The following is a 20,767-nucleotide window of genomic DNA, read 5'->3' on the forward strand; positions in this document are numbered from 1 at the left end:
ACATCAGGCTCCTTGCTTGGCAGGGAGTCTGCTTCTCCCTCTGCCTCTGCCTCTGCCTGTGTTCGCTCTCTCTCCCTCTCTCTCTCTCTCTCTGACAAATAAAAAATCTTTAAAAAAAAACTTAAAAAAAAAATAAATTTGGGGGCAAGAAGTTAGAGGAATATTTATTATCACTGTGACACACATGATGACAAAATGAAATAAAATACCGAATATTTTTAGACAACTTGTATCCCACTTAGAGGGGTTTCTTTTGTGGCGGGACAATATTAAAAAATAAAGCTTAAATATCAAACTGTTCTTTTAAGACACTTTAGAGAGCTTCTCTTAACCAATTCAATAACCTTTCCCTTGAATTCTCTGTAGCATGAATTACGCTTTACGTCACTCTCTTCTTGCAACTTTCTCATGTTCTCTCATGCTTTTTTCCTCCTCAAAGCAGTGAGCCCAGTGCTGGCACACAGAATACGCTACTAATGCTGTTGGTCATATCAACAGTTAACAATAAACAGCCATTGCTTCCAACCAACTCCAATCTCCAAAATTCCAAATTCTCAGCAACTTGATTCCTCCTTCTCCCTTCTCCTATGATTTTCACTCAGTGACACTGTGATTTCTCCTTAGACATCTTATATATGTAACCATTCAACCCCTCACAACTAGATTATTTCAATTGCCTCCATTTCTCTTCATCTACCCTACTCAGAGATCAGGTTCTGCCACACCTCGGTGCCAGAGAAAATATCCTGTAAAAAATGCGGATTGGAATCCCAGCTCTAGCATTTACTAGCTCAAGGCAAAAACCTCTACCTTCAGTGTGTTCTGGAAAATGTTCAGCGACTGTTGACATTTATTAATGCAACTCTTTTTTCCCTTATTTTATTTCTTTCAGCATGATAAGTGTAACTCTTTAAACCCTATTATCTATCTGACCGATCCTTGCACCCATCAGCTCCCCTCTGGTAACCCTCAGTTTCTTCTCAATAGTTAAAGAGTCTGTTTCTTCGTTTGTCTTTTTAAATTTTTCTTTGTTCATTTGTTTCTTAAATTCCATGTATGAGTGAGATATTACATGGTATTTGTTTTTTTCAGACTGACATATTTTGCTTAGCCTTCTCTCTCTGGTTCCATCTACATTGTTGTAAATGACAAGATTTCATTCTTTTTAATGGCTGAATAATATTCCTGTGTGTGTGTGTGTGTGTGTGTGTGTGTGCGCGCGCGCGCGCGCACACGTGTTCTTTATCCATTCATTTGTCAATAGAAAACTGGGTTGCTTTCATGGTTTGGCTACTGTAAAGAATGCTGCAATAGACACAGGGATGCATGGGTCCTTCAGAATTAGTTTTTGTATTTTGGGGGTGAATACGCAGTTGTGTGATTACTGGATCATAGGGTAGATCTATTTTTAACTTTTTGAGGCCCCTCCATACTGTTTTTCACAGTAGCTGTGCCAGTCTGCATTCCTACCAACAGTGCACGAGGGTTCTTTTTTCTCCTCATCCTTGCCAACACTTGCTGTTTAGCAACACATTCTTGTTGAATACATATTATATACAAGCTTACTAAGACAAATGAGATACCATCCCTGTCCTCAAAGGAGCAAAGTGAGGAAAAATGAAGGTAAGTATAATTTAATGAACTGAGAGAGGTTCTATAATAGCAATATATACTAAATGTAAGGAAAATTCTGCTTGGTGGATGTTAGATGAAGCTTCAAAGAAGAGGTAGCTCTTCAGATGTACCCTGAAAAACACGAGGAGTCTGGCAAATCAGCAGGGGGAAGGAATCAAAAGCAGAGCACCATAAATGCACAAATAGTATGTCTCCAAGAACAAAGGCATAAAAAGTTAACTCCTAATAGGCAGAACACAGAGGATGTCGGGGCCGTGAAAATACTCTATGTGAGATTATAACAGATACACGGTATCATACATTTACCCAAATCCACAGAATATACAAGGTAAACTATGGACTCGAGTGATGATATAGGCTCACTCTGATGGCTGATGTTGATAAAATGGGAGAGGCTGTGAATGTGTGGGGGCAGGAGGTATAGGAGAAATTTTTACTCTGAATATGGCTGTTAACCTAAAACTGCTCTAAAAAAATCAAGTCTTAAAAATTTTTTTAATTAAAAAAGGGAATTCCTAAAATGGCATAAAGGGGGAGTGAGAAGATGGTAGACAAAAAAATAGATAGGAGGTCAGATTATGAAAACTCTTAAATGCTCTATTGAATAATACAAAGCTGTCAGACTTTTATAATACTGTCTGACTTTGGCAGACAGTAAAGAAATCAAAGACCAAAATCAAATCCATTCATTAGGGGCGCCTGGGTGGCTCAGTTGTTAAGCATCTGCCTTCAGCTCAGGACATGATCCCCACATTGGGCTCCCTGCTTGGTGGGAAGCCTGCTTCTCCCTCTGCCATTCCCCTGCTTGTGTTCCCTCTCTGGCTATTTCTCTCTGTCAAATAAATAAATAAAATATTTCCAAATAATCCGTATATTAAAAAGAAGACAACCTTAAAGGTAGTATGAATGAGAGACTAGAGTCGTGGGGCATCACAACCAGTTCAGTATTTCATGTGAGAGATGAGGAGAGCAGACACTCAAGCAAGAGAATGGCCAACAGTGAACCAATTCAAGAGACACTAAGGACAGAACTGACAGGAGTTGGCAACTGAATGGAGATGGGGAGAAAAAAGTTTCAGGACAAAAGAAGATCCTAAGGTTTGGGTTTAGATCATAAAAGTAGGAGAGGTGAAATATGTTTTGGTGTTAAGGTGATGAGCTGAAATGCTAAAAGTGTTGAAATGAGGTGTCTGTGGAACATCTGCGTGAAGCTGCCCAGGAACCATCTGAAAAGACAGGAATTCCAACTTCTGGAGTTCCAGAGAAAGGCCAGGGTCGGAGATACTGGAACAGATACATAAAGACCAAAAGGGGTGGGGGAGGGAGTGGGAGAATATAAAAGATGACATAGTAAGCTCTCCTTGTCTTTCTAAGAGGCCCATTGGGATGATCAAATTGCAACAGTGGATCTGAAGATACTAGGAAACCATGAAGGCTCACATAGAGATGAAAACCTGGAACCAGGAAAAATGGTCTGGGCTGGAAGAGTGGATGAACAGCAGACCAGGCTGGGAAGGGGGAAAAACAGCCCTGCTGTGAATAGGGTTGGGGGGATGACACACATAGAGCCAGCTGCAAGGTTAGCAGGATCCTGCTTTCCTGCCAGTGTTGCCCCCTCACCTGCTTTGCTCTGTCTTATCCTCTAACTAAAGATTACTGGGGACACTATGCTCACCTGCCCTTGGCTCCTGACAGCTCCCAATCCCAAAGTAATCCCTGACTTCTTCTAATCCAGCCTCAGAAAAGGCAAACGACCAAGAACTGACCCTGCTTTCCTGGCACCTCCTTAGGCTCCACCAGCACCAGCCCAGGCCTCAGAAAGGACTCTCGCCTTCCTCACTACATGGGTTCAATCAATCAAACTTTGCGGGCCTACTCATTTGTGTCAGGCTGCCTGTGGCTGATTAGACTTCACACCACCATTACTCAAAAAAAGTTCAATGGTTCACCAGTGTCTCTGACACGCCACACCAAATAGATGCAAACCAATGTGGAGATGTCAAATGCTTTAGAATGTCCTAGTGTGTGCACTTGAAGACACTGAAACGGAAAGACCATATATTCCTAAGCACTGTTCAGTTTCATAAGAGATACAGTAAAATGAATTCTGAATCTCAGCCGTTCCATCTGTAAGACTGTGTTCAGACTCCGCTTTTTCATTCACTCACTTATTCATTTCATTCCTTTAACAAATATCTATTAAACACTGCACTCGCCAGCATTGCACTTGCTACTGGAACTCTAAGATAAGCTTGCTAAGTAGACAAGTGGGAGAAAAGCAGTTTAAAGAGAGGAAAGAATCTAAACAAAAACTGGTGCAATTAAGAACTACAGGGTATAACTGCGTATGATTTAGGAAAAGAACACAGAATGGATGGGGGGGCAGGTAAGATGGCAGAAGAGGGTGGGAGTGCTTGGCGGGGAAGGGGGACCAGTTTAAGGCAAGACTGGAGGAAGGAAAAAAGTAAAGAGGTTGCTGAATTTGCCAACAAAAGATAAAGGCCAGAACAAAGATATTTTAAGATTTGAGAAAAAGACTTAAAATACACGCCATCTGCTACAGATATAAATCAAGATGCACACTCATTTATATGTGTAGGACAAAATGGGGGACAGGGAACATCTGTAGATAACATTCCCCGCTGGAGAGAATTCACACACATAAAGTCATCACATATCCCTATAAAAACAAATATAAAAAAAATCAAATCCTCAGACATCATCCAGGTCACATTTTTCAAAACTATTGATTCTTTTTTTTAAACTATCCTAAGTAATACAGTAATAACATCTGACAGCCACTTAAGCTAAAGGTTTCAGAAAGGCTTCAAACACTGGCTTCCTGTGTTCTTTATTGCTCCATGAGGGCTATTTCACTCAATTATAATGACATTTCAATTTGGAATACAGAGTTGCCTCTCCCTTTAAATGTTAAATTGACTTGTTTTGGTACAAAAAGCATCTAGTATGTTCTATTACATGCAGGATTAAAAAGGTAGCTATAGCAATATTAATAGCTTAATACTTTAGTAACAACAGAAACTATTTTAGAATCTATCATTTGTTCTTAAACTATAACTTGCTTAAGAAAAAAAAATACTTCCATACTTTTTATTCATAGCCCATAAGAAACTCCCTATGAACTGACTTTCTAAAATAAATATACATTTATCTAGTCTACATAAAGACAAATCATAAAGAGAAAAGCCAAAAGGCGATAGCTTCAAGTAAGCCTGCATGGGGTAGGTACCCAATGATTATAAAACAGAAAATCATTATTAACTTCAAGATACTTCAAAATAAAACAAAGTATTCATATTTAATTTGTAAGTGGCCAAGAGGAGAGACAGGGTTTCAGGTAAAAGACAAGCCCCTCATATTAAGTGGCCACAGCACTTTCCCATTTGCAACAGAGCCAAGTAAGCTATTCTGATGTACTTCAACTCTACCATCTATGGCAGATTCGGGGACTTTGTTTCTCCTACACTCTCTTTAAACATAATCACTAACTGATATAAAATCTTCTGTAATAATATATAACTGAGAAAAATCAAATGATTCAAGATAAATACCGGATCATTAAAGAGTAAGCGTCCAAATAACTGTTTGGCTTCCTCCAGGCTTCCCTCCAAGTAAACAGCTCCTAGATAAAAGGATGGGAATGTCAAAAGGAAGGCTGCATTAATATTCAGAGAAAATTACATATCCCTATAAAAAGCAAAAAGGCAAGCCAAAACCCACTTCTAGAAAAAAAATCGACAAGTCCAGAAGCAACTGTTTTTAGCCAGGATTTGTATTATAAATTAGACTGAAATATGAAAATCAGTTTAGCAAAATCTAAACCCAGAATTTTAAGTAAAAAGAGGTCTAATATGACCTCATGAGGGGTATGGGTATGAACTTACTCAGGAAACTATGCACAAACCCCAGCTTTATGAGAATGTTAGGTTTTATTTTATTTTGCTTTCTATTTATAGTTTATGCTTCATACCATAAAAAAAAAATCTGATAAAATCTGAGTTCAGATCAATGAAGCCTTCTACAAATAAGAATCAGGACAATCTTTTCCTTTAATCTGAAATAACTATTTAACATTTAAATTGGGTATCAAATCAAATGACATTTTAATTGGGTATCAACTCCAGAGAAAGGCTGTCATATAGTTTTGAAATCATATTTTTATATCTGTCTTCAGAAAGGAATTTTTCAATGTAAAATATTAAGACTCTTCACCAGGGTTTTTGATGAATAAATGCATTTATTATTTATCAGTAGTTGTAGTTATAATAAAAATAATGATGGGTGCCTGGGCGGCTTAGTGGGTCAGGCCTCTGTCTTCAGCTCAGGTCATGACCTCAGGGTCCTGGGATCGAGACCCGCATTGCGCTCTCTGCTCAGCTGGGAGCCTGCTTCTCCCCCTCTCTCTCCACCTGCCTCTCTGCCTACTTGTGATCTCTCTGTCAAATAAATAAAATCTTAAAAAAATAATATATATATATAATGCTAATAGTAATGATGATGATGATAGCAGTAATCATGGTTTGGGAGCCAGACATGTCCTAGGCATAGTGCAGAGCATTTTCACATCCTTACTTTTACCTTCACAGGTACCTCAGTAGGAGAGTATTACAGAAGATTTATAGGATTTGGGTTCATAGTAGGTGATTTGGGGAAGGGTTTGAGGAAATGCAACTCTGAATTAGATGCTCCCAGGCCTGGATATTAAGATCGTCACAACAATTCTGTGAGGTAGTGACTCTACCTCCATGTTACTGATGGAGTAATTTGGTAAAGTCACAGTGCTGATAAATAAAGCAAGAAGGAATTGAATCACGTCTGCCTGGCTCTTGAATCACGTCTGCCTGGCTCAGGAGCCAACCGTAACACTACCTGTCAAAATTATTATGTGTATGGAGCACAGTAATTCCATGTGACAAATTCTCTGAAAATAGACATATGTATGCAAAATAGACATAGCTGTGAAAAGACTGTGGATAATAATTATTAAACATTCTCCTGTTACCATCATCAGCACAAAACTATAATGGGATGCTTTTATATTCATTTTCAAAGGAAGAAGGAAAATGGATAAGGAAGTACAAAGGCCTTTGAAAAATAAAATGTACTCAATCATTTACTTAAAAAAAAAATCAAGGCATTGTCAATCTACTGTAACATTTCATTGTAAAGCATACTTGCAATCACCAGCTAATTAACTCTTCAAAACTTTCCTGTACTAACAGCTGACTATATTCCAGTTACAGTAAGAAAGAAACCGAGGAAGTAAAGGGCCTCTGTCTTGCTTTGAGTGAACAGGTTTTAGTCATACAGATTCAAGCCCTAGGATTTAAAAGATGCAGGGTTTTCAAGATGCTTAAATGAGAAAATCTTGTAAATGGTTTAAAATGCAAAAAACAAAACAAAACAAAACAAAAACCGAACCTGTATTAGGGCCTCATCAGCAACCTATTTACTGTTTATTTATGCATGTGATCCTGAATCAGATCTGGAAAGTAATCCACCTACATATTGACTCACTTCAGTTCAATTCAGCATGTACTAAATACACATGTACATGACCTCAGACATCAATTCAGGCATTAGGAATGTAAGGAAAGAAAGAATGCTCGCTCTGGAAAAGCTACACTAACCACAATACAATGAAGCTGCTGTTATACTAGGGACTTCCCATGCTTTGGAAACAAGTAATTTTGTCCCAAGTCTCCACACTGAATTTTTTTTTTTTTTTTAAGATTTTTAAATTTATTTATTTGACAGACAGAAATCACAAGGAGGCAGAGAGGCAGGAGAGAGAGAGGAAGGGGAAGCAGGCTCCCCGCTGAGCAGAGAGCCCGATGTGGGGCTCAATCCCAGGACCCTGGGATCATGACCTGAGCTGAAGGCAGAGGCTTTAACCCAACTGAGCCACCTAGGCGCCCCATCCACACTGAATTTTATATATTCTCCAAACATTTTAAATATGTATGAAACTAGATTATAAAAAGAAAAATTACCTATTAATGCTTCAAAACAATTAGCCATTGCATGCCGAAGGTCTGATTCTCTACAAAGATCAGGTCCATGAGCATAAAGCATAAATCGATCCAGTTCAAGTTTCTACAAAATTCAAAATGACAAGTAAGAAAGAATTTGGCAAAGTCATAACTGTGACAATTCCACATCTCCTGGGGGTTAGGAGTAATGGTTACAAATTAATTGGCCTTGTGTCAGTATATTAAGAGAGTTTAGCCTGCCATTCATTGGGAGTCAATGGCTCAGATTTAACCCTCCTCAACTTCTCCCCAAGCAGGCTTCTATGAACTCTGATGTTTCAGCTTTGGTGGTTCAGAAATGATCAGATCTGAGTCTAATTCCAAATTCAGACCAAGCACTAGTCTGAGCTGGAAAAAGACTATGCTGTAAGATCATGGGCTCTGAGTTCACCCAACATGTCTAGAGAGATACAAACACAACCCAAAGTTTGATGCTCAAGTTATGTGGTGTTGATGTTTGTGCTATACAGAACAGATTTCTATGTGGTAGAATAAATGGGGATCCTCAGAAGACTTCAAAATGCCTTATATCTCTAAATATCTTTTTTAATTTGGTAAGGATTTTTGTGGCTCTTTATCTTTGTACTTGTGTCACCTTTATGAGGTCTCTACACTTACCTTTCTGAAGGCTCAGTGAGATCTGAGCAATGGGGTTGGATTTATCTTACAGACTCCAGGAATATTGTTTGTAATGAATTATGCTTCTTTTTTTTATTTGGCATCAGAAAAGTTTAGAACCAAATTTGTGGCCAAGATCTTGAAACTGTGTAGGACTTAGAATATATCTGTGTATAGGAACTTTACCTCTGGCTTCCTTTTTCTGTCTTAACCATATTTTCTCTTTACTCTGAGTTCAGTACCTGTTTATTTCTTATCCTACTGTATTATAATATACAAATCATGTCCTTTGAGAACTAGACACAGTATGAATGATTTTTTTAAATAAAACTCCTGAGACTGAATAAATGGAAATCATAATTCTTTCCACAAAAGGAGAAAAATACAAACACTGCATAAGCATGCAATGAATCTGTTTCCATTACCCTATAAGTCCATTCAATAAATTTTTACTAAGCTGTAACATGCTACGTACTATGGAACAAGTCACAAGTCAATGAACACCCTAGGACAATATGAGTCTCATCAGTCCTCAGATACGATACTCAGATTTTTTGTGTCTCAGTATGCATGCTAAAAATATCCATATCCATTTATACTGGGAAAAGATACAGATAATAAAAACAAGACATAAGCGCTATCAGTATTCCGCATTGCTAGGAATTCATGAGTACAAAATATATTCAAATGAGTTTTGACTACCACAAATGCAACAGCAGAAAACACCTCTTTTAAAAAATTGATCCCTAAGTGCAAGAGCTTATGCTAGAATATGTAAATTTCAGCTGTTTCACAACTACACTGGGAAAATCCAATTGTTTGTTAATCTCTGGAGCCCTGTTTGAGAATAGACTGCAAGCCATATTTTATATTTCAAACAACTATTCTGGAATGTTATGAATTTTTGAACTTTTCATAATCCTTGCTCTACATCTTTGCGTTTTCACGTAGGCATTAGTGAACGTTTAAAAAGGAGAGTGATGTTCAACTGGTACATATATTGAAGTGTTCATTTGTCTGGAGAGCTGGAGCTATCATTAGATTCTCAAAGATTCTCAGCAATCCTCTGTCACGTGCCCCCCTCCCTGATGGTTAAGAGCCATAGTCTAGACCAAGGGCAAAGCCTACAATTGCCTTTTACTGAAGCAGATGGGTGTTGAATGCCATGGGAATGTCAGGATTTGAAGGAAGATCATATAGACAGCTCAAGGGAGAAACTGGCCAAAATAACTCATGGCTTTGTACGTCACCTAATATGTCACATAGCAGTTTTTGTTTCCCTGTTATGGCAATATTCCATGCTTTGTAAACAACCTCCCCACAATTGCTTGAAAAATTGCATTATATTTTAAAATGAAAAAAAAAAAAAAAATTGGGAGTGAGTTGACAACTACTTATTCACGTGTATTTCCAATGAACATTTATGTGCTCTATCAGGAAACATTTTGACAATTAAATCAACTGCACACTAAAGCAATTTTAGGTAGAGTTGTGGAATTTCATTCATGGTAAAGCTGCTAAAACCAAGAAGCATACCTGTTGCCTACAGTTTTTCATTAACATGTCATTATTTACATTCTCAAATGCTATCACTATGATGACGATGATGTTACCTAAAATAATGTACTCTTGCAAACATAAAAACCAGAGTCTAAAATTAACCATTTTTAATAAACTTAATGCCTTAGCAAGATCAAATTAAGAACTAGATTTTATCTAGTCTATCAAATTCCAACATTTATATCAAAATGAAGGAAAAAAAATGCTTAAAGGAAAAACCAAGGAAAATGCAAAAAAGCTCTTCCAGTAAGTCACTGGTATTGGGGGATTTAAGAGCCAGTTTCCTCTACTACTGAATAAACCCACAGGTCTATAAAATGTAATAATTTATAATGAGAACAGGAGCAGCAGCAATAAAAACAACCAACTCCTACTAATTTATTTACCTGTTTGTGTGATTACTACAAACAGGGAGTGTGCCAAATACTTTATAAATTGAATTATTAAAACTCGAACAATAATCTCCCTTGATTCTCACAACCACCTGTGTGGCAAGTGCTAACGCCACCTCTACTGTGCACACGAGAAGGCAGAGATTTGCAGGAGAGACAATTTGTCTATGGCCCCCCTGTTAAAAAAGGGGCGTGGACTGAAACCCTGATGGCCAATCCCAGCACCTGTGTTCTGTTTGCCATAACTCACTCTACAACTTACTAGACTAAAACACCACATAGAAATAGGAATATCAAATGAGATCATTTAAATAAGTAAAATGTCTGCGATGAATCTAAATTGAGAAAAGGTTCTCTTAGTCAAAGAATAAAGCCAATGTAGCTAACTGGACAGCCTAAACCCTAACTCTTAATTACTGGGATTTGTGATGTTTGGGGATTCTCAAAGATCTATAAAGTGCCCCTTGTGGGCATGAATGGGCAGGCATATTCTAATCAAAGCTATAATGCTGCTTATTAATATAAATTAAAGACAAATATAATACGAAATATTACACAGAGGAAAATACAAACTATTTCATTTCTTTTGCTCTGTTCTTGTTCGTTTCCCCAAATGTTTAACTCTGTTCACACACATCTGTCAAATTTTTCCTCTTCTGTTAGCAAGTTACTTTACCATGGTGTTCATTAGCTGCTGGTAAACCCACAAAAGTAACAGAACTAATAAGGTTAAATCTTTAAAACCAAAACAAAAAATCCTTCCTGGTCTATAAAATATTAAACTCTTAATACACCTTAAACAGTTACTTTTTTAAATGCAAAATTATGCAAGGACTGAAGAAGAAAATTTCAGACTTTACTACAAACATGTCAGATGTTTGACATACCTTTGCTAACATGGCAAGGTGTTGATTCTGAACAATGGCAGTTCGATAAGTTGCTAATCCTCCTTCTTCCAGACTAGGAAACAAGTAGTATAAATGGACACTGCAGGGGGGAATAAAAAAAAAAGGCATGTAAACAAATATGCATCACAAGATTCTGTCTGTAGCTCTAAGTCATCAAAATAGGCCTGGCACATAATACGTGCACAGTAGATATCAAGCTGAATTGAACTAAACTGAATGGTTTGATTGGAAGTCTTTGAAAGTTAACTATTAAGCACAGTATCTGCAGTCACATGCTCTGCCACTGAGCTATACCCCCAGTAAGCACAGTATCTGAATGTGCTAAAATGCAAACAGTACCATTCACTCATATTTTCACACTCCCTTCTGTTTAAAGACTGCTGTAACAAATCTGGCAACAAAGACCTGAAGGGCTGGTCACATAATGCTATGCTATGGGACACTCAGAAATTGGGTCTGGAAACAAGTATCTTTGCTCAGGCTGCATTATGTGTGGCCCCTGCAGAGAAGCCTGGGCAGGGCACCAGTGGTGGTGTGCCCTTGACAGAGCTGACGGGGAAAGGAACAGAACTGAGAGTGGCACACCCGGTTGCTCATGCCCTGAGGAAAGTGCGGGGATTTGGAGGAAGACTGCATGGAAAGCCAGTTCGGACCATGACAGCAACAGCCTCACCTAAATCTCAGACCAGTCTTTAAGTGCTACTGTTGATCAAGGCAGCTATGCTTCTCCTGTTCTACTGTGTCCGGTGAGGACAAGTGTGGAGAGCCGCCCCTCTGCCTCATTATGTCCTTCTTGGGAAAAGCAATGACCCAGAGAGAATACAAATAGCTCAAGACAGCTCCCAGAGAAGCAAGTGTGGTCTCCCTTTAAAACAGAAACGATGTGGGTATAAAAACACAAAATGCACTTTCCTACCCCTACCACCAAATTAAGGACATGAGAACACTTCTGGGGAGAAAACACACATAAATGCATACATACACACATGCACATATACACAAACCAAAATCTTGTCATTAATATTACTTGTAAGTTTTACTTCTCTTGAGATTGGAAAGAGTGAGAAATGGATCAAAGACAAATCCTAGAAAATGAAATGACATTTTAAAATATCATCCCTTTCTCTACAAATTGAATATAAGCTCTGAAGCATTTAGACCAAGACAAGCTGATCTCTTGTGGCTGTGGCAACTTGAATATAAACTTGACAGGACAAAGACACTGGCCTTTCATCTTGTAATCTTGTGCATTACAGCGTCAGTGAGTACACGTTATCAGGGCAAGAGCCACAGACATGTGGCTTTCAAGCTCTACAGAGGGACAAAACACATGGTGTTTCAATGCCTTATTTAGCTAATTACAAAGAAGGTAATATAGTAAGTATGTTACCTATAAGATGTAATTATTGGGGGACAGCAGAAAAACCTCCTTACCTGGTCAGAAATTCAACAACAGCATCACCTAGGAACTCCAATCTTTCATTGTGATTAATCCTATAGGAGAATTAAAAAGATCACTTAAAATAGGAAACATTTACAAGCCTTCCATCGCTTCTCAAAGAAAAGACATATGAGACTCAGCTCCTTTTGTAATCAAAACATCCCACCTTACTCCCCAAAATCAAAAGCACTGGCCACCATCTTAGCTGGGGTATGAGAAACACACTGGGGAAGGGAGGGGGCATTCTATCCTACCATGTGGTTCAGGCCTTCTGACCTGGGGGGCATCCCTCCCGAGAATCAGATTTAAAGAGAGGAGATATCACCCTAACAACTGAATCTTTCCACACTGCTCTCAGGTAGGTGAGAGAAAGGAGAATGTATTCTAATGAGTTACAACTGAACACTGAAAAATCCGTTTGGTACAATGTTCCAAGAATAGCTTCCCACTGCCCAAACTCTAAACTTAACTTAGCTTCTAAAGCCCTTCAGAAGAGGCCTAACCCACTTTTTCAAGTCCCAGTATCCACTGCTATCCTCTCCCACCTATATTTTGGGCTCCTGTCCCCAAACTGCGTGGTACTTTCTGAAAAGGGCATCCGCCCTGAAGCTTTCCACCATCTTCCTGTGCACAGGGCCACAAAAACCTACTTGTCTCTCAAGGTCTAGTGAAATGTTGCTTCTCTACAAATCCCTGATTCCTCTCATCAAAATTAATACCTCCCCTTGGAGCCTATCACGCTACTTAGACCTTCCATGTATGGTGAAGGTACATCTCAGAGGCTGAGTTCCTCACATCCAAGTGGAAGGCTGAAAGGACCAGGAAGCTGATCCAGAGACAACCTCCCTCTGCCTCTCAGGAGTGCAGCAAAGCCAGCTTCCCTTGGTGCTCAAGCAGATCACTACCTCTGGCTGGGCAGTGATGTGGCATGACCTGGTTTAGGTTTTTAAAAGGCCACCCTAGCTGCTGTGCAAAAAAATGTGTGCAGGGAAGGCAAGCACTGAGGAGGGTACTATGGCCATCCGGCGAGACATGAGAGGCTCAGGCTGGGGAGGTGATGGTGGAGGAAGGGAGAGAAGAAAGAATGAAAGTCAATGCTTAGATTTTGGCTTCCACAGTTGGGTGAAAGGCAGTGCCATCTACTGGGAGGGGAAGACCAAAAGGGGAACAGGTTTGGGCAGAAGCAGGAGTTGCATTTTAGGCACCTTTGCTTTGAAATGTCTATAAAACAACCAAATCCAGAAATCCAGTAATATATTAACTTGCTGTTCATGGGCAAGAACAAAGCTGGTAAAAAATCTCTAAGAGTGGTCAATGTTTAGACAGAACTTCAGGTGATGGAACTAGATGATACTACCTAGGGAGAGAATGCAGCTAGAGAGAAGGGGTCCCAGGATTGAGCCCAGGGGAGGGTCACACCTGAGGTCACGCAGAAGGGAAACCAGCACAGAGAGGACTGGCGGGGGCCAGGGGTTGCAGAAAAGGAGGCAAGTTGTCAATAAAGAGACAGACTCAAGTAAGATACAGAGAGCACACTGATGCAGCAGTGCTGAGGACGCTGTTGAAGCCAGTGGGGGCCGGCTCTGTGAAGCGGAGAAGACACACCAGACTCTGGTTAGAGCAGACTGTGATGTGCATCCGAAGCTACATATGGAAAGAACCCGAGTGCCTGTTTCAGGGCCAACAGTGGAGAGACAAACCACAGGAGGAAACCAGAAAGGATGGTGACAAAAATGACAGGGAAACGAGAGCACCTGGGCCCCCGGGACCTAAGCAACAAAGGCAAGTGACAGGACTGGGCCTGTGCAGGATCTCACCTTATTCCAGGGACTTCTTCAAATATCTCTGACACTGAACCTTATCTTCGCCAAAATTTCAATAGCTGACTATCAAGTCAAACCTGCCTAGCTTTCAAGGCCATTTTTTATCTAGTTCCACAGTAGTCACCCATTTCATTTACTTTCTTTTTTTTTTCTTTAAAGACTTTATTTATTTGACAGAGAGCACAAGCAGGTGGAGCACTAGCAGAGGCAGAGGGAGAAGCAGTCTCCCTGCTGAGCAGGGACCACCCCCCCCACCCCTGCCCTCATGTGGGGCTCGATCCCAGGACCCTGGAATCAAGATCTGAGATGAAGGCAGACGCTTAACCAACTGAGCCACCCAGGCATCCCCTCATCTACTTTCAACAGCAATTTATAACTCTTAGTAAACCAACCTCTACGAGACACACTACTGCTTGTCTTTTCTATGCTACTTCTCCCAAATCCTACTCATTCTTAATGTTAGCAGGGTACCTGTCATAACTGCTGGAACCCCAGCGATGCTGGCACACCCCCACACCTGCATCCCCACCCCCACATGATTTAATGTTTGTCACTCAGTTAATTTCAAAATTATATACTATCTTTTATTGTTCCCTACTTCTTGGGTGCCAGTTTAGTTTCCATATTTAAAGTCACCTTATGGTTTCAGTATATGTGGAAAATAAAAAAAAATATTTATTTACAAATTAAATGACTCTCAGCTACCAAATTATCTACTTGGTAATTTGAGTTCAATTTTATATTATCTCACATATCTCATAAGTTAATTCTTCCACCCTAACATTCCTTCACAGTTGAGAATTTAAAAAAAATAATAAATGTAATAGGAGAAAACAAGAAACACTTGAGCAATAAAGATGTGATTCAAACCCTTTATTTATGTGAAAAAGACATTCTGGAAAGCAGTTAATAGCCAAAAATGAAAAGTGAGATAAAGAAAGAGTGAACGACTTATGCCTGTGGTAAAGAATTCATAATCCAAAAGCTTAACAGAGAAGGGGAGGATGGAGAGAAAGGGAAGGAGGAAGGAGGAGAGAGAGAGAAAGAGAAAAAGAAAAGAAAAGAAAGAAATTAATTAGGCCCTCAAACTATTCTTCTTAGTCTTACCTAATTTATATTAGCTTTTAATAGACTTTTTGCTGCTACTCCATTAGCCAAGAGTGACTAAACAGTATATATCTTTAAAAGATTTATTTTAGAGAGAGAGCAGAGTGTGGGGGAGCAGGAGACCAAGAGAGAACCTCAAGCAGACTCCCCGCTGAGCACAGAGCCCAACACAGGCCTCGTTCCCAGAACCCTGAGATCACAACCTGAGCCAAAATCAAGAGCCAGACGTTCAACTGATGAACCACCCAGATGCCCCTGACTAAACCTTATATTTAAAAAATATATCATTTGGAAGCTACTTGATACTGCACTTTGCTTTTTGTCAAATACAGCAGAACTCCAAAAGTGTCTGTCATCATTCTTGGAGAAAGCATCAAGGAATAGAGGCCCTAGTTAACATGGTAACATGTTAATCCCTCAGACTTCTTGCCAACTTAATTTTGTGAAACCTAATAAGCTGTTGTCCTGAGAGACGGGAACAAAGAACAGAAATGGTGAGAGTTTTTTGGTCTTTTTTTTTTTTTTTTTTTAAGATTTTATTATTTATTTGAGAGGCAGAGAGTACAAGCAGGGGTAGAGGCTGAGGAAGAGGAAGAAGCAGGCTCCACGTCCAGTGGGGACATGGAGCTCAATCCCAGGACCCTGAGATCATGACCTGAGCCAAAAGCAGATGCTTAACCGACTGAACTACCCAGGTCCCCTGAAATGGTGAGTTTTTTTTTTAAAAGAAAGAATTAGAATCATCCTGTTCTTTTCCAAATGTCAGTAAAATGAAAATAGTATTTTCTGTGGTAGAGACTTTATTTTCTTCCCAACAGTTCAAAGTACTATCCAGGAAAATCTACTTAACATGGAAAGCCAGAAACCGTACCTGAGGTGAAGACAAACCATAGCTGGATTATCTTATGCTTTATTAAAAAATAGGACATCTCATCAAAGAATAATACCTGCTTTGAGTCATATACTATGTGAGTGAACTCACACTAGCATAAGCTATACTTTAATTTGTTTTATAAACTTTCAGGGAGACAAGAACTATGTCTAGGATTTTAATAACCACAATGTTTGACTATTATTCAGTGTGTTAAAACGCAAGGTCACAGTTCCACACAGCCTTATTCAATAGTGAGTCTGCCATCCACTAAATAATTTCCCCATATGCAACACATGTTTTTCTGTATGCTCACTGTGACTAAACACTAGCAATAAGCCAAAAACAGAAATGGGGATTAAATACCACTTCAGTTTATTATTATACTGGACAATTCCTAATCCAATGGTTTATCCAGAAAAAATGGACAGAGTGAGCTTCTAGTCACTGTTGAGTACAGTCGCAAAGCCTTTGTTCCTTCTTCTATTGTTCCTACCTTCCTTAATCACTCTCTTTATAAGAACTAGTAAGCTCCAAGAGGAAATGTTTACTGAACAATAAACACTCCATTTGTTTTTGAGAACTGAATCAACAAAGACATTAGGAAATCCAGATTAACTGGATGCTAACATTTATATAGCACATTTGGTCTGAGGAACTCAAAACACTTTATAAAACATAACAGTCTCCCTGTAGCAGGAATCACTGGAAGGCAACCTTTATGCCATGGAAAACCATCTTGGGATGGGTCAAGTCCAAGTGTAACTGCCACGGAGAGGGTGTGGACATTTTCTCACCTTTCCTTCCAGGCCTCAACCAGTGACAGGTCAATTAAAGCTAGAAAGGGTGGTTGGAGATCAGCTGAACCTTCCACCCAGTTCAGGAATTCCTTCTATTCACTACATCTACCTGGACACTTAGTGGAAGGGAAGGCCACAGAGATACCAGGTCTGAGACCTGCTGGACCCAGGGAACCCGGGTTAAGCACCTCTGGAATTTAACCTGAATTTTTAAGCCAGCAAATCTACTCAGTGGAATTCACATATACTCAAGCATGTTTTATTGTCTTGAATGCAAGACATTTATGTATAACTGATTGAAATTGTAATTACCATTTCCTTAAACACGGAGACATTAATAAATAGTCCATACGTGAATCACTCTTTGTTCCAACACATTCTTAAATATGATGTCTACCAATGACTCTACCAAGCAAAAAACAAAATGAAACAAGGCAGCTTCTTTTTCCATTACCAGTCTTCTAGTCCCTTTCCCAAAGGTCTTACTGATAATACATGGATTACTTGAATGCCACCAAAAGCCTAATCCTTCAGATATCCTTTCTGTGGTAATAATTCACTGAAATTTATATAACTTAAATATAATTATACAACTGAGATTTATGCATTCAAACAGTGACACTTTAAAAAATTATGGGTGGCAAATTCGCATGAGATAATGCCATCATAAAAGTGAATTATTTTATAGTTCTGATAGACAGATTTTTGTTTATTTAAAACTTCATGCCTTTTTGTAAATCCTACCTGGTGCCAAATCAGATTAAGTAAAATACTAATCTGCCATTTAAACCTCTGCTGATGGTTCTTAACCATCCAAGTTTTCCTATTTCTTAATATCCAAGTTTCCCTATTTCTAGGAAAATGTAAATAATAACTTGACATGAAAATAATATCATGAATGGTATTCTTTCCTTTAATACTTATTTACTGAGCTTTTGCTTTGTAAAAGGTACTATTTGAAAAAAAAAGAAAAAGAAAGAGTATAACCAAAGACCATCAGACAAGATGCTTACAGTAAAGAAAATCAGGCCATAAAACAGGGTTCCGGGGCATTCCAGGGGGAGATGTAGAATGACTGTTGGCGTTTGAGGAAGGGAAAGAGTGAACCTGATAGCAGTGGTAATGGTGTGTAAGCAGCCACAGGGAAAAGCAATACGTGTGTGGCAAAGTGGCCTGGGGCCAGGTCTCGGTTGCTGGATGCAGATGGGGAGGTTCAGGCTTATCCAGTAGGTGATGAGACATCACTGAAAGCTTTCAAGCAAGTTATAGCTAAAAACTAGAATTCAGGCTCCAGAAATAGCAAGATGACTGAATGCAGAGGCAGTGTGAGGGTAGAACTGGCAAAATGTTGTCACTAACTGTAGAGCAGGAAGGGCAGGGGTGTGAGGAGTGGTTTCCAGGAGGACCAGGAAAAGAACTGGATCAAGAGCCCCTCCCCTCAGCCCTCCCGCCCGCCTGCCTTGCTCCTTCACATTCCCACTTCCGTTAGCAGCTCATTCCCGCTGTCCTTTCTCAAGTCTGAAGCTCTGAGCAAGCTCGCTTGGGAGGAGGTACAATCACTGACACTTGCAATCTGAGAGTGTTTGTGTCAAAGATCTACAAACACTTCCCAAGGAGCAGGGATAACTGCATCCCATCTTAGAACAGCAAACGGAGACAAAAAAGGGAGAGGGCAAATCACTTCAAGTGAATTCAATCACTGAAGTGTACAATAAAAAACTGACCTATAATCCCTAAACAACCACCAGAGCTATCAGCCCCACAGCAGACTATGTATGTTTTGGTTTTGACCTTCACTGAAGCACTTACCAAAGGACCCCTTTCATGAAGTCATTTAGGCTTATGGTCCTCTTGGTCACACCTCCTGGTAAGTGGGGGCTTTGTCTTACTGGCCTTAAATTCCTCTAAAAGACCTATAAACTGCCTCAAACTCAAAAGGCACCAGATAAATGTCCCACCGAACTGAATTTGCAGGAAGATTCTGAAGTACAGCTCCCACAGCTGTGCACAGGGGGCTGCCGGCCAGCAGCAGAGCTGGCCACCAAAGTGTCGAGGAGGCTCTTCCTGAACAGAAACGTGGAGTCAGCTCTGTCATCAGCAGTTAAGATCAGGTACACAGCAAGAGGCTCTCAACACGAGCAGCAAAGGACAAGAGATATTTGTTTATTCTCTATCATTTTCAATATGAACACAGTTTCTCAGAATTCCTTCTGCCTCAGTAAGAAAGCCATCTCTTTGTGACAGAGCAAAAGAAAACCTAAATCATGACATCTGAACAGCACTATCAAAAGACAATTTATACCAACAATTACATTTGGGATAGATGAAACAAAGATAATTTAAGCTCATGCTTTCATCACTAGAAAGTACACGTGTAGGGCATGTGTAGCCTTGCTAACGGGGCTGTAGGGAACTGAGGGTTCCACTTATTAAAATAAGAACTGGTCATCTGAAAACTCTACAAGATAGAAGGGAAAATGAAACCATGGCCACACTGTCCCTGAGGGTGTGATTAAGAGCTCTTCTAATTAGACAGTTCTTTTCTGATCTTAGACGCTCACAGAATACCATAGTAAGGCATCTGATCATCTTCAAACGGGAATTTAAAGTTTCATTCTGCCTTTCTTTTTACCTCTTGATTGAAGCGGAAGATAGTATGGTCTATGACAATTTCAAGAAAGCAACTCAAGGCAAGCCAATTTAGAAAGAAAAGTGACAGATGAAAAAAAGGTAGAAAAAGAAGCTATGCTAACTATGGCTGGTCATTCTCTTAGCTGTAGAGGCCAGTTTTGAGCTGCAGCAACTGTCAACTCTGTTACTTCTAAACCCACTCAACCCACCCTGCATCCTTCGAAGCCTCGAACCCAAGAGGGACAAGCCTCGAACCCAATAGGGACAAGCCTGGCTATTCAACTTTTCAACTGCCTGGTGAAAAAAGAAATATGCCCTCAAGCAATCTCCTCTACTGACTTTCAGAACATAACCTGCTTGTTTCACACACACAGATAAGCCTCCTGAGAGCAACATCAGAGCTTCATCAGCCTTGCTTCCATTCAGTTTTCCATGGGTGTTTATGAGTTTAGAAACAGTCCACTTTCTTCCCAGATTCTCCAGGGGCTCAAGTCCGCACAAAAGAATGTTACTATAAGAAGGTATCTTCAACCCATTATATAAGACCAGTGTTATCCTAATAATAAAACCATACAAAACATCACAGAAAAGGAAAACTTCAGACCAATAACTTATGAATATAGACACAAAATACCCAACACAATACAAGCAGACTAAGTTTAGAGCATATAAAAAGGATTATATACCATAACCAAGTGAGATGTATCCCAGGAAAGTAAGGTTGGCTCAATATCCAAAAATCAATGAACATAATACACCATATGAATAGAGTAAATGCTAAAAAAAAAAACAAAAACAGATGATGACCTCAACAGACACACACAAAAAGCATTTGACAAAATTCTATACATTTTCATTAAAAAACATTCAGCAAACTAGGAACAGAAGGGAGTTTCCTCAACCAGATAAAAAACATCTATGAAAAATG

At 39.5% G+C, this 20,767-nt stretch overlaps 1 protein-coding gene across 6 annotated transcripts in view; it reads right to left on the reverse strand.

Moving 5' to 3' along the window:
• The window catches only part of DROSHA (drosha ribonuclease III), a 117,401-nt gene that overhangs the window by 21,575 nt on the left and 75,059 nt on the right, over window positions 1–20,767 (reverse strand). For all 6 annotated transcript variants that reach the window (XM_059173715.1, XM_059173713.1, XM_059173714.1 and 3 more), the window contains 4 exons: window positions 12,601–12,660; window positions 11,146–11,245; window positions 7,650–7,752; window positions 5,208–5,278 (listed from right to left, as the gene is read on the reverse strand). In XM_059173715.1, coding sequence (XP_059029698.1) covers window positions 5,208–5,278; window positions 7,650–7,752; window positions 11,146–11,245; window positions 12,601–12,660 — 334 coding nt within the window. The remainder of the gene's footprint in view (window positions 1–5,207; window positions 5,279–7,649; window positions 7,753–11,145; window positions 11,246–12,600; window positions 12,661–20,767) is intronic.

The sequence above is a fragment of the Mustela lutreola genome, chromosome 5 (assembly GCF_030435805.1).
Source record: "Mustela lutreola isolate mMusLut2 chromosome 5, mMusLut2.pri, whole genome shotgun sequence".
Taxonomy (NCBI): domain Eukaryota; kingdom Metazoa; phylum Chordata; class Mammalia; order Carnivora; family Mustelidae; genus Mustela; species Mustela lutreola.